Genomic DNA, 12265 nt, shown 5'->3' on the forward strand with positions numbered 1-12265 from the left:
CGCTGCGTGCGTCACTTATCGGGATGCCTAGCACCTTGCCCTTCCTTGGCAGTGTTCCCCCAGAGGGGTGCATGGCATGGGCTGGAGAGGGAGCGAATGTTGGGGGTCCACCAGGTGGGGGTGGAGGAGGGGCAACAGGAGGTCCCCCAGTGACAGGGTGAGATGGAGAGGGGACGTAGCCAGCGGGTGGGGGCGGAGGGGGCGAGGGGCTGTAGGGGCGGGACAGGGTGGCCACGGTGCCAGGGGCCAGGGTGGGAGGCCCTGTTTTGCTGTCAAAGGCCGTCTGGGTTGAGGGGATGAGGGGAGGAGGTGGGGGCGGGGCCGGAGGGATAAAGTGCTCTGGCATCTGGTGACCGCTGTGGAACAACGACAGGAAACCAACCAAGTCAGACATAGTCTTTCTCACTCATTCCAGCACTACATCATTAACGTTTGGATCAGATAAATGCCTGTGACATTTACTGTAGATAGAAAAGGCTTTCAGACTTGAATTCAGCTTAGATAAAATAGCAAAAATGGGCACAGAAGGAGGGACGAGAGGGGTAGCTGGCTAACACACCTGGCCTCTTTGGAAGCTGCGGGCCGGGGTCCGTTCAGGGATGGGTCTGCAGGTGTGGGTCCGTGGTGGGGCTGCATGCGGCCCAGGGAATGCTGGCGGCCTTGAGCTGCAGTGGTAGCAGCAGCAGGGGGGCGGTAGGCCCGGTCCAGAGACTGGGTCTGGTTAGGGCCTGTTAGGTGCTCCTTCCCATCAGGACCCAGCACAACTCCCTCCTGGGGTGGGTGGTTAGGGCTTGCAGGGTAGGACTGTTCATCAGACATACCAGACCTGGAACATTTAACCCACAGATAGAGGTTGATGAGGAGCAAGGGATATCTTCAACAGACGTTCAATATACACCTAATCTCATGTCAATGGACATCCACGTTTCTTTATTTGTCATCTAAAAAACCTAGTAACTTGGTATTCAAACATTGTACTGTGAGTACAATGTACAATATTACATGTTAAAGGGATATTTCGAGATTTAGGTCGTTTTTCTACTTACCCGGAGTCAGAAGAACTCATGATACGATTTGTATGTCTCTGGTGCAGTTTTATTAAAGTTAACATATTGTTAGCTTAGCGCAATTGCTGATAGTCTGTCGGTACAGTAGCCAGCTCCTCTCAAAAGCAAGGAAAAATACCTTCTAACTACTCCAAAGCTTGGTGGTTGGTCATTTAAAGTCTTACAAAGCTATACATAGTAATCCATATTTTCTAAATGTGCTTATTTTACTGATAATCATAAGAAACAAGATTCTATTCACATCCTCACTCTGACCAGCTGTCGCATAGAGATGTATAGAGGTCACAACGTTGTATCTGTTCCATTATGGCGTCTGTGAGCGGACGGGCAGCGCCATTGAGAAACATACAACGTTGAGCTCTCTATACAACTCCATACCTAAATCTCTAAATCTCGCAGTATCCCTCTAAGGAACATGGAGGCTTTCGAACATTTAGGTAGATGGCAGCAGAAAGCAAATTTTGTACATTTACATTTTGTGATGAGCATTTCCCCATATTTCACATAATATATATATAATAATATATACAGTAATATATAATAATTGTTCCTTGATTGATTGATTCAGTGCATCCCTACTGACCTGTCTGGAGAGAGGGATCCCTCAGAGGACATGCCATGGTAGGGTGAAGGCGTGAGGCGGGTGTCTGGACGGAACTCCTTGTCGTAGGCCATCATGTTCCACTCCTGACGACGGTTCCGGGCCTTCCTCACCTTCTTCACCTCCCGGCTGGGGTCCTCCACCTGTTTCTGCTCCTGAAAATGACAAAAGACTGTGACTACAGCCGAAATACAGGGATATGGACTGCGCCAGAGGATTCCCTCAGAATGCGGTATAAACCCTACATATGGGAAAAAACTATCATCGACTACCATCATTATGGGACAAACATAAACCATAAACAGGACATGTAAGTCCTCATTTATTATGTATAAAATGCATTTCAATTCCGCTACGGTTCCTTAGACTAGTGGTGGACCTTCTTAGTCTTAGTTCTTAGTAAATAAATGAGCACGCTTCCTCTAATTAAGTCAATTTTAGCTATACAGCTTAGTAGTGTTTGTAAGGTTTGAGAGGTTTCTCATCTTGCTAAACACATATGACAAGGCTATTTACTAACCATGTCGCTGTCTTCTCTCTTGCTCCCTCCCTCGCCCCTTAAGCCCTCGCTCACTCTCTCTTTCTCGCTTTCCTTTCCTTCCCGTCCTCTATCTCTGTCTAAACACACGGCCACATCCCCAGGCTTAGGACGCTTGTGCACAGACAGTCTAAAAGGAGCAACGAGCTAATCCTGACAGGCCTGATGTTAAATGGTGGAGGGAAGGAGAGCGGGTCTGAGAGGGAAAAAACAGCCGACAGTCATGAGAGTATAGCGGATAAGAGAGAGCTGTTCTTGTCTATTAATGTTATGTATTATGTCATGTTTCATGTTCGGTGCGGACCCCAGGAAGAGTATCCTAATAAAATACCCCCCAAAAATACCAAGAGCCAGCAAAGAGCTTGCAGCGAAACGTAGCAACATGTGTGAGGGTAGCGATTCGTCATCGACGCACATAAAGCACACAAACAAACTCACACACCTTGTCACCCGCCTTCTGCTTCCTCTTCTCCTTCCGCTTGTTTTCTGTTGCTTGGATCATCTTCTCCTTCCACAGATTAAAGAAGTAGGATGGGTCTGTGTAGAACTTAAGGCCATCCTTTTTGTCATCCCTGTATGACAACACATCCTGACCTGAGACTGTGCTTCGGCAATGCAATTGACTCCGACACTTTTTATATGATACATTATATAACTATGTTATGATACACATAAATTGCACATCCCCAATGCTTAATTCTGTATCCTGTACCTAAGGATAAATGCAAAGACTAAAGTGGGGTTCAGTAAGTTGTAATGTGATTGGTTGAGGGCTGACCTGTAGGGGCTGAGGATGTTTAGGGGTGGAGGTTTGTCACAGCGATGGTACATCTCCATGACAGGGTTGAGGATGGAGTTCCTGGACACCACCTGCTGGTCCTGGATGGTGGAGCTCTTGAAGGCCTTCCTCATGTTGATGTCCTGCAGCGAAACTGGGACCAGAATGCCAAGAATGAACACAATGAACGAACCCTCGAACACTGACTCATTATCAGCTATGAATGGCCATGGCAACCCAGTTTGCATGAGGAAGTTTAGAAGTTCAATAACATGAAAACTAACCACATTCATTAGTGGTGGATTAATGCTTCAACACAATTTAATAGGACCGCAAACAGAGGCTCATGAGTCATGATTAAGCTAAGCAGAGATGCTAAATGGAATACATACAGTGCATTCGGAAAGGATTCAGACCCCTTGACTTTTTCCACATTTTGTTACATTAGAGGCTTATTCTGAAATGGATGAAATAAAAAAATGCCCTCATCAATCAACACACAATACCCCATAATAACAAAGTGAAACCAGGTTTTTAGAAATACCTGATTTACATAAGTATTCAGACACTTTGCTATGACACCCAAAATTGAGCTCAGGTGCATCCTGTTTCCATTGATCATCCTTGAGATGTTTCTACAACTTCATTGGAGTCCACCTGTGATAAATTCAATTGATTGGACATGATTTAGAAAGGCACACACCTGTCTATATAAGGTCCCACAATTGACAGTGCATGTCAGAGCATAAACCAAGCCATGAGGTTGAAGGAATTGTCTGTAGAGCTCCGAGACAGGATTGTGTCGAGGCAGAGAGCTGGGGAAGGGTACCAAAACATTTCTGCAGCATTGAAGTCCCCAAGAACACAGTGGCCTCCATCATGCTTAAATGGAAGAAGTTTGGAACCACCAAGCAATCGGGGGAGAAGGGCCATGGTTAGGAAGGTGACCAAGGACCCTATGGTCACTCTGACAGAGATTCAGAGTTCCTCTGTGGAGATGGGAGAACCTTCCAGAAGGACAACCATCTCTGCAGCACTCCACCAATCAGGCCTTTATGGTAGAGTGGCCAGACGGAAGCCACTCCTCAGTAAAAGGCACATGACATCCTGCTTGGAGTTTGCCAAAAGGCACCTAAAGGACTCTCAGACCATGAGAAACAAGATTCTCTGGTCTGATAAAACCAAGATTGAACTCTTTGGCCTGAATGCCAAGCGTCACGTCTGGAGTAAACCTGGCACCATCTGTTCGGTGAAGCATGGTGGTGGCAGCATCATGCTGTGGGGATGTTTTTCAGCAGCAGGGACTGGGAGACTTCGATCGAGGGAAAGATGAACAGAGAAAACCTGCTCCAGAGCACTCAGGACCTCAGAATGGGGTGAAGGTTCACCTTCCAACAGGACAACAACCCTCAGCACACAGCCAAGACAACAGAAGAATGTCCTTGAGTGGCCCAGCCAGAGCCCGGACTTGAATCCGATCGAACATCTCTGGAGAGACCTGAAAATAACTGTGCAGCGACGCTCCCCATTCAACCTGACAGAGCTTGAGAGGATCTGCAGAATTGAATGGGAGAAACTCCCCAAATACAGGTGTGCCAAGCTTGTAGCGTCATACTCAAGACTCCATTCTGTAATCACTACCAAAGGTGCTTCAACAAAGTACTGAGTCTTTACTCAGTAAGTACTGAAGTACTTATGTAAATGTGATATTTCAGTGCAAAAAAAACAACAGCTTTTGGTTTTTCATTATGGGATGGTGTGTGTACAAAAAAAATACAATTTAATCTATTTTAGAATAAGGCTGTAACATAACAGAATGTGGAAAAAGTCAAGGGGTCTGAATACTTTCCGACTGCACTGTATACAGTATTTAGCATATCCCAGGCTGTATAATGGAAATCAATGTATTGGTGATTGCAGCAGCAGTGAGTCTGTGGCTCAGCTGTGGGGCACTAAGCCCTGGTGAAGCCCTTGCATTATGCAACGGTATGTTTTACTTCGCTAATTAGCACGGTGCTCTTAATTTGATGCTTATTCACGCTCTCATACCATATGCTGGGCTGTAACTTTGACTGAGTATCATCACTGTATTATATGTATATGTATATGTACTGTATTATATGACCAGTCCCCTTTCCTCAGCAGATTCTGCCACACCCTTACACCCCCCCCCCCTCACCCCCCCATCCCTCATAACCCCTGTCACCCACCGCCTCCACCTACCCTCCTCCACAGTGGAGTCCAGCTGGGTGACTTTGACAGCCAGCAGGTCCACTCTCTCCTGGAGGCTGTTCATTCTCATGTAGAAGCTGTTGGCCTCGTTGAACAGCTCCCCGAAGATGTCCTCTGCATGTCGACCTGGATTCACAAAAACACAACATGCATTAACAGAGGTCAGGGTCAGACTGGGACTAGGAGAATGTACCTTTAAAATAACCCATACATTACGTGTTAAAAAAATGTTGCCTGAAATAATTAGGTTAAGATTTCATTTCCATTCAGCAGTCAGTGTCAGTCAGTCAGCAGACAGACAGTTAGTCAGTCAGGTGTGTAGACTTACTCAGTCCCCCCAGCTGTTTGATGATGGCTGCCAGGGTGCTGTTAGTGACACACTCCAGCTCGCTGGTGACCCCGTCCGGCACGGCTCCACGGCACAGGTGCCTGGGCTCGATGCATCTCTTCACCAGCGGCATGGCGGCTGCGCCCTACACACACTCGCACACTCACCTACAGAGAGCCAGGGAGGAAGGGTTAAAAAAAAAACACTCCAATTAGCACATTCATTGCGGCTATAGAACAATATAACTCAGTCTTCAGTGGAGCAATCTATATTGAACACCATGTTGTGTGACACCTCAATCAGAGGCACTGAATAAAGAAAGAGTCAATAGGCGGGGGAGAGAGAACGGAGAGACCCGATAGAAACCATGTAATCAACCAACAGAGGGAAATCACAACATCTACAGCAACGGTGCAATCATATGGACTAATAACGAAAGGTGTGCCAGACAAAGACCTAGTATTGTCAAAGAAAAGAGGCTGAGAGAAAGCATTTATAAAAGGTAATAACTTCATTAGTATGACACTATGATTATAGTAGTACTTACTACATTTGAAAGGAAGGCAAGGGCAATCAAAGGAAGGCTGGAAATTAGGATTCAAAGGTCGGGTGGCACAGACTAGAGAACCAATGAAATATTAGGACAGTATCATGGCCTATTGCACCATGGATAGTGCGTGATTGACAGTGAGTGTGTGTGACAGTGAGTGTGTGTGTAACAGGGAGTGTGTGTGTGTGTGTGTGTGTGTGTGTGTGTGTGTGTGTGTGTGTGTGTGTGTGTGTGTGTGTGTGTGTGTGTGTGTGTGTGTGTGTGTGTGTGTGTGTGTGTGTGGGTACGAACTCTGTGCTCAGCCCATCAGTCTAATGGGTAGTGGCCATCTAGCCTGAATCTCTCCCCACACAGCCCTAATGCAGGCTGGCATGCCTTTACACAACCGCCTGGCATTCATTTACACGACCCACTGCCTACTGCTCAGCATGTCCCTATAGTGGAGACAATGGAGGAGACCTCTCTTCCTCTGGCTCACGTCCCTCTTTCACAAGTCTCCTATCTCTCTCCGTTCAATCACTGTATTTATAGGCCTTTACATGTCGTGTCTCTTTCAAGCACTGGTCTAAAAAAAAAATGATAGCAAAAATATGCAGAACAGAAATAACCCAGTAAGTATATCCAATGACAAAGAGCTTGGATCCAATGAGAATGAGCTTTCATCTTCATTTGGCATTTGGGCATATGAAGTCTAAAAACAGACTTACCTACAGTAAGCGTACAAATTTTGCTTGTGAGATAGTACTAATGTACTCTATGTACCTTGTCGAATGAAGGCTATTCTGTTCATGTAAATGGATGACTAATTATGGGCTTCAAAATCTTGTCTATTCTGTGATCGTGTACAACGAAGTGTATTGCATTGGGGGTGGGGTGGGGTGGGGGGGTGGGGGGGGTGGGGGGTGGGGGGGTGGGGGGGTGAGTAGTGTGCATGCAAACAGCAAGGGGCTCTACTATATCAGAGCTACAGTCTGGGGCCATCACCATGGCAACCTCCAAGGACCTTCCCTTATGCTCTGCTGCCCATTGCAATGTGATGAGAAGAAGTACATTTGAGAGAAATAGAACAAAGCAATCATAGACACACTGTAGTCCACTGCAAATAGAAACATAGGACCAGACAAAATGACAAAGAAAAGAATACACAAAACATATAAACATAGGACCAGAAAGACAAAGAACATTATTCGTTTTCCTACATCAGCATATCATCTTGGAATGTCAGGCTTTAATTATAAGTCTCCTATTTCAAATAAATAGGCCAAGATGTTCCCCAAGGCTACAAAGTCCTTTTTCCAGCTGTCAAAAATTGCAATAAATTGGCACGGTGAAATAGCTAAACTTGCGTAAACAACCTCAAGGGGAACCTCTAGCAGGGAAACGCAACCTCATCCACGGAAACTATCACAGAGAGACGGGTTCATGATACTTTCTGGAGGATGGGGTATGGCCTTTTAGCATGTCTGCTCTGCAGCTCCTTGGTTATATATATATGTACAGTTGAAGTCGGAAGTTTACATACACCTTAGCCAAATACATTTAAACTCAGTTTTTCACAATTCCTGACATTTAATCCTAGTAAACATTTGCTGTCTTAGGTCAGTTAGGATCACCACTTTATTTTAAGAATGTGAAGTATCAGAATAGTAGTAGAGAGAAGGATTTATTTCAGCTTTTATTTCTTTCATCACATTCCCAGTGGGTCAGAAGTTTACATACACTCAATTAGTATTTGGTAGTATTGCCTTCAAATTGTTTAACTTGGGTCAAACGTTTCGGGTAGCCTTCCACAAGCTTCCCACAATAAGTTGGGTGAATTTTGGCCTATTCCTCCTGACAGAGCTGGTGTAACTGAGTCAGGTTTGTAGACCTCCTTGCTCGCACGTGCTTTTTCAGTTCTGCCCACAAATTTTCTGTAGGATTGAGGTCCGGGCTTTGTAATGGCCACTCCAATACCTTGACTTTGTTGTCCTTAAGCCATTTTGCTACAACTTTGGAAGTATGCTTGGGGTCAATGTCCATTTGGAAGACCCATTTGTGACCAAGCTTTAACTTCCTGACTGATGTCTTGAGATTTTGCTTAAATATATCCACATAATATTCCTCCCTCATGATGCCATCTATTTTGTGAAGTGCACCAGTCCCTCCTGCAGCAAAGCACCCCCACAACATGATGCTGCCACCCCTATGCTTTATGGTTGGGATGATGTTCTTCAGTTTGCAAGCCTCCCCCTTTTCCTCCAAACATAACGATGGTCATTATGGCCAAACAGTTCTATTTTTGTTTCATCAGACCAGAGGACATTTCTCCAAAAAGTATGATATTTGTCCCCATGTGCAAACCGTAGTCTGGCTTTTTTATGGCGGTTTTGGAGCAGTGGCTTCTTCCTTGCTGAGTGGCCTTTCAGGTTATGTCGATATAGGACTCGTTTTACTGTGGATATAGATACTTTGTACCTATTTCCTCCAGTATCTTCACAAGGTCCCTTGCTGTTGTTCTGGGATTGATTTGCACTTTTCGCACCAAAGTACGTTCATCTCTAGGAGACAGAACGCGTCTCCTTCCTGAGCGGTATGACAGCTGCGTGGTCCCATGGTGTTTATACTTGCATACTATTGTTTGTACAGATGAATGTGGTACCTTCAGGCGTTTGGAAATTGCTCCCAAGGATGTGGACTTGTGGAGGTCTACAATTTTTTTCTGAGGGCTTGGCTGATTTCTTTTGATTTTCCCATGATGTCAAGCAAAGAGGCACTGAGTTTGAAGGTAGGCCTTGAAATACATCCACAGGTACACCTCCAATAGACTCAATTGATGTCAATTAGCCTATCAGAAGCTTCTAAAGCCATGACATCATTTTCTGGAATTTTCCAAGCTGTTTAAAGGCACAGTCAACTTAGTGTTTATAAAGTTCTGACCCACTGTAATTGTGATACAGTGAATTATAAGTGAAATAATCTGTCTGTAAACTATTGTTGGAAAAATGACTTGGGTCATGCACAAAGTAGATGTCCTAACTGACTTGCCAAAACTATAATTTGTTAACAAGTCATTTGTGGAGTGGTTGAAAAACGAGTTTTAATGACACCAACCGAAGTGAATGTAAACTTCAGACTTCAACTGTACATTAACTATCTGGGTGAACTATCCCTTGGATCATTTATACATGACTCGCTCCCATTGCTGAGACCGTTGAGACTCCACCTTCCAAATGCTTATTTATTTACTGACATAGCTTATTCTTCAAATATGAATGAGTGAACTTTCTGTTCTCCTTTGTTTGTTAATTCTTCATGAATGACTACTTTCACACCCAAACACTGCTGTCCCCTCAAAAATCTATTGGCCTCCAGTCTGTTGCTGGCATCTGCTAACCACTACCCTCTTCCGCATTTTTTGCCATCCTTTCCATCGCTCACAATGCCCCTTTCTTGTTGGAGTTTCTCACTATTCAAACTAAGAGTGGCTCTCAGAATCTGGCTAAATGCTACCATTGATTCCGAAACGTCAAGTTGTGTGTCTTTTCTCTCATCTCTCATTCTTGTCTCCTCTACTGGAGCCAGTATAGCATGCCGCCACAGCCTCAACAGCCTTCGCACAGTCATGGGAAGAAAACGGATTAATGAGTGGAAACCATAGCAACACTTCCACAGTGCTGCTAGCATGACACTGGCTCCAGGCTCCCTTTTACATAATCTATGTTCAGAACAAGATAGAAGACACTCAATGATCTACTGCATTCCTCCCATCGCAGACCTAGCAGTTCAACCATAGCCAGTGGGTGAGTCTATTCAAACGAGGTAAGAGCAATTAGAATATGTAAAGATCAGCACAAATATACAAACATTTGAGTCAAATATACAAGCACAACACCCAACTTGACAGGTTTCTCCTGCTGCTGAAATGAAGTGAATCCTCAAAGAACTGTATGGAGTCCATCGAAGTCATGACACCCTAAGCATCCTCCATTGCTTAAAAAAATTACAGGAGGCAAACTGTCACCGCAATTAAGACCACATTTCATGGCCTACCCTTTGTAATCCCAAATCAATCAAGATTGCCAAACTACCATTTGAGTTGACAAATAAAGCAAGTCAACCAAGAATTGTCTGTCAATCATACAAGGTCATAGACTACCAAGGCCAACCAAAATATGTTCCATATCAGCTCTGAGGCTCCCCACCTATTTCTTTCCTACAAGCTATTTGAGCCCTTGGTTGCAGAAATGTGCCTCTTTTAATAAGAAATGGATGAAATATGCCCAAATATGGGGGTGATATTTCAGAGTAGTGATACTGCTGTTAACACTTGTCTGTTGATAATAATACATGCCATTTAGCAGACACTGTTATCCAACACAACGTGCAGTCATGCATGCATACATTTTACGTATGGGTGGTCCCAGGATTTGAACCCACTAACCAGGCGTTAACAAGTGGTCTACCAACTGAGCTACAAAGGAGACCAATAATCTCAGAACACTTGGGACTTCTCATCTCATAGGATATACAGTATACTTTATTTAAATAGTGCATTTGGGTAACACTTGTGCATCAGTTACACCTGTGTAATCAGCAGGTTGACATTTTGGGGGCTGAATCATGTTCTGTAGCAATTCATTACTGTAGTGTTCACGTTGTTTCACAGTAACCTAGTTTGTAACTCCATAGTAATTGATGAGCAGATATGTGACTGCACCTGCAGCCTCATGCAGGTACAGATTTCTTTCCCCCCCAAAAATATCCATATGACTTAATTAGTAGTCATCCTTCATTGGACATCTGACTGACTAAAAAGAGATGACATCAGTGATTTCCTGCAGTTGGACTGATGATTACGTCATACATCCTACCATTGCCGCTTCTGCACAAGCATATGATTTGTAACGCAGAGGGAACAGAACAGGTGTTCGCTACAACCCTAGGTATAGAGGTCTACAGCAGTTAACCAGTGTTCAAGTACAGCTGAAAACGGGATAATCGTGAATGTGAAGAGGAAAACCAATATATTGATTAGAATTGGCCAGGATAAGGGTGTCTTGATTGCATTTCGAGTGGTGAGAGCGTCCAATCTATGTCACTAATTCCAAGGTACAATATCTGTCACACAAACATATATTTTTCTTTCTCGTGCAAGCGTTTCTTATATTGTAAGATTATAATAAATAGAACCGGTGTCACCCGCATCCCCTCTCTTCTTGTTTAGAATTTTTTTCCCCCACACACAAACACATTATATAATTGGAAATACTTATTGTGCAATGTATAATAATGATGTCTATCCTAGCGATCTAAAGAACGGTAAAATGGTACCTAAATCTACTTACCACTGGTTGTTTATCTTTCCCTTTTACTTTTTTTACCTCCTCTCGTTGCCTGTATTATTTGGCAGCTATTTAGACATGACGCGTGGAATAGATCTCTAGATCAAATGCGTTGCTGCGCGCTACCATCACTACCGATGAATTATCGAAGTCAAGGGAATGGACGACGATGCTGAAATCTGGATTCCCTTATGTCTGCATGTGTGTTTCCTTGGCAGCGTCGGCTTTTTCCTCCGCGACCGCGAACGCTCTGCAGCAGCGAAACCACGACGCATGCGTACATGGGCTCATACCGAACACCACCCTGTGTTTCAACGATGCCCAGACCCCACAGAACCGAAAAACCAATTTAATACGAAAAAATGACATACATGCTTTATCTGTCAAATAACAAATAGCAGACGCATAATATAATGTCATACTGTAGATGGCTTCATCCAATATGCATAGGCCAGGCTATGTGATAATCGCATGTTCCATGCATCAGGGTGGGGGGCAGTACTAGTGTGCTATGCTGTGGAATTTGTGGGAAAGGGGAATACAAGGGACTCTTATTGTCGAGGGTGAGAAGTGCGTGTGTGAGTGTGTTTGTTTGTGTCGCACGGCCTATTAAAGTGGAAAGAAGCCTATTCATTCATAGCTTGGTGCAGAATTAACCAGAAGCTTGGATGAACATTCACTGTTGCATTTACATCTCACCCACTAATGACAATGCAAAAGGGTAAAAAGTCATAAATATGTAGGTATATCAACAATGGCTCTTACAGTTGTACCTATACAGTTCTTTATATTGGCAATTGCAATATACCGTATCTAAGAGGCTGAATCCAAATTTGTACCATTAAAT

General features: G+C 44.2%; 1 protein-coding gene across 1 annotated transcript in view; it reads right to left on the bottom strand.

Annotated features, from left to right (window-relative positions):
• LOC106602952 (actin-binding protein WASF3) overlaps positions 1-12096 on the bottom strand; it is a 13813-nt gene extending 1717 nt beyond the window's left edge. Inside the window, exons 1-8 of the mRNA XM_014196006.3 lie at positions 11422-12096; positions 5545-5711; positions 5208-5342; positions 2985-3138; positions 2649-2778; positions 1651-1823; positions 560-826; positions 1-356 (exon numbers count right to left, since the gene is read on the bottom strand). The exon at positions 1-356 is cut by the window's left edge and continues 24 nt beyond it. Coding sequence (XP_014051481.1) covers positions 1-356; positions 560-826; positions 1651-1823; positions 2649-2778; positions 2985-3138; positions 5208-5342; positions 5545-5677 — 1348 coding nt within the window. The 5' untranslated portion in view covers positions 5678-5711; positions 11422-12096. The remainder of the gene's footprint in view (positions 357-559; positions 827-1650; positions 1824-2648; positions 2779-2984; positions 3139-5207; positions 5343-5544; positions 5712-11421) is intronic.
• Positions 12097-12265: the final 169 nt, after the last annotated feature.

The sequence above is a fragment of the Salmo salar genome, chromosome 04 (genome assembly GCF_965601325.2).
Source record: "Salmo salar chromosome 04, fSalSal1, whole genome shotgun sequence".
Taxonomy (NCBI): domain Eukaryota; kingdom Metazoa; phylum Chordata; class Actinopteri; order Salmoniformes; family Salmonidae; genus Salmo; species Salmo salar.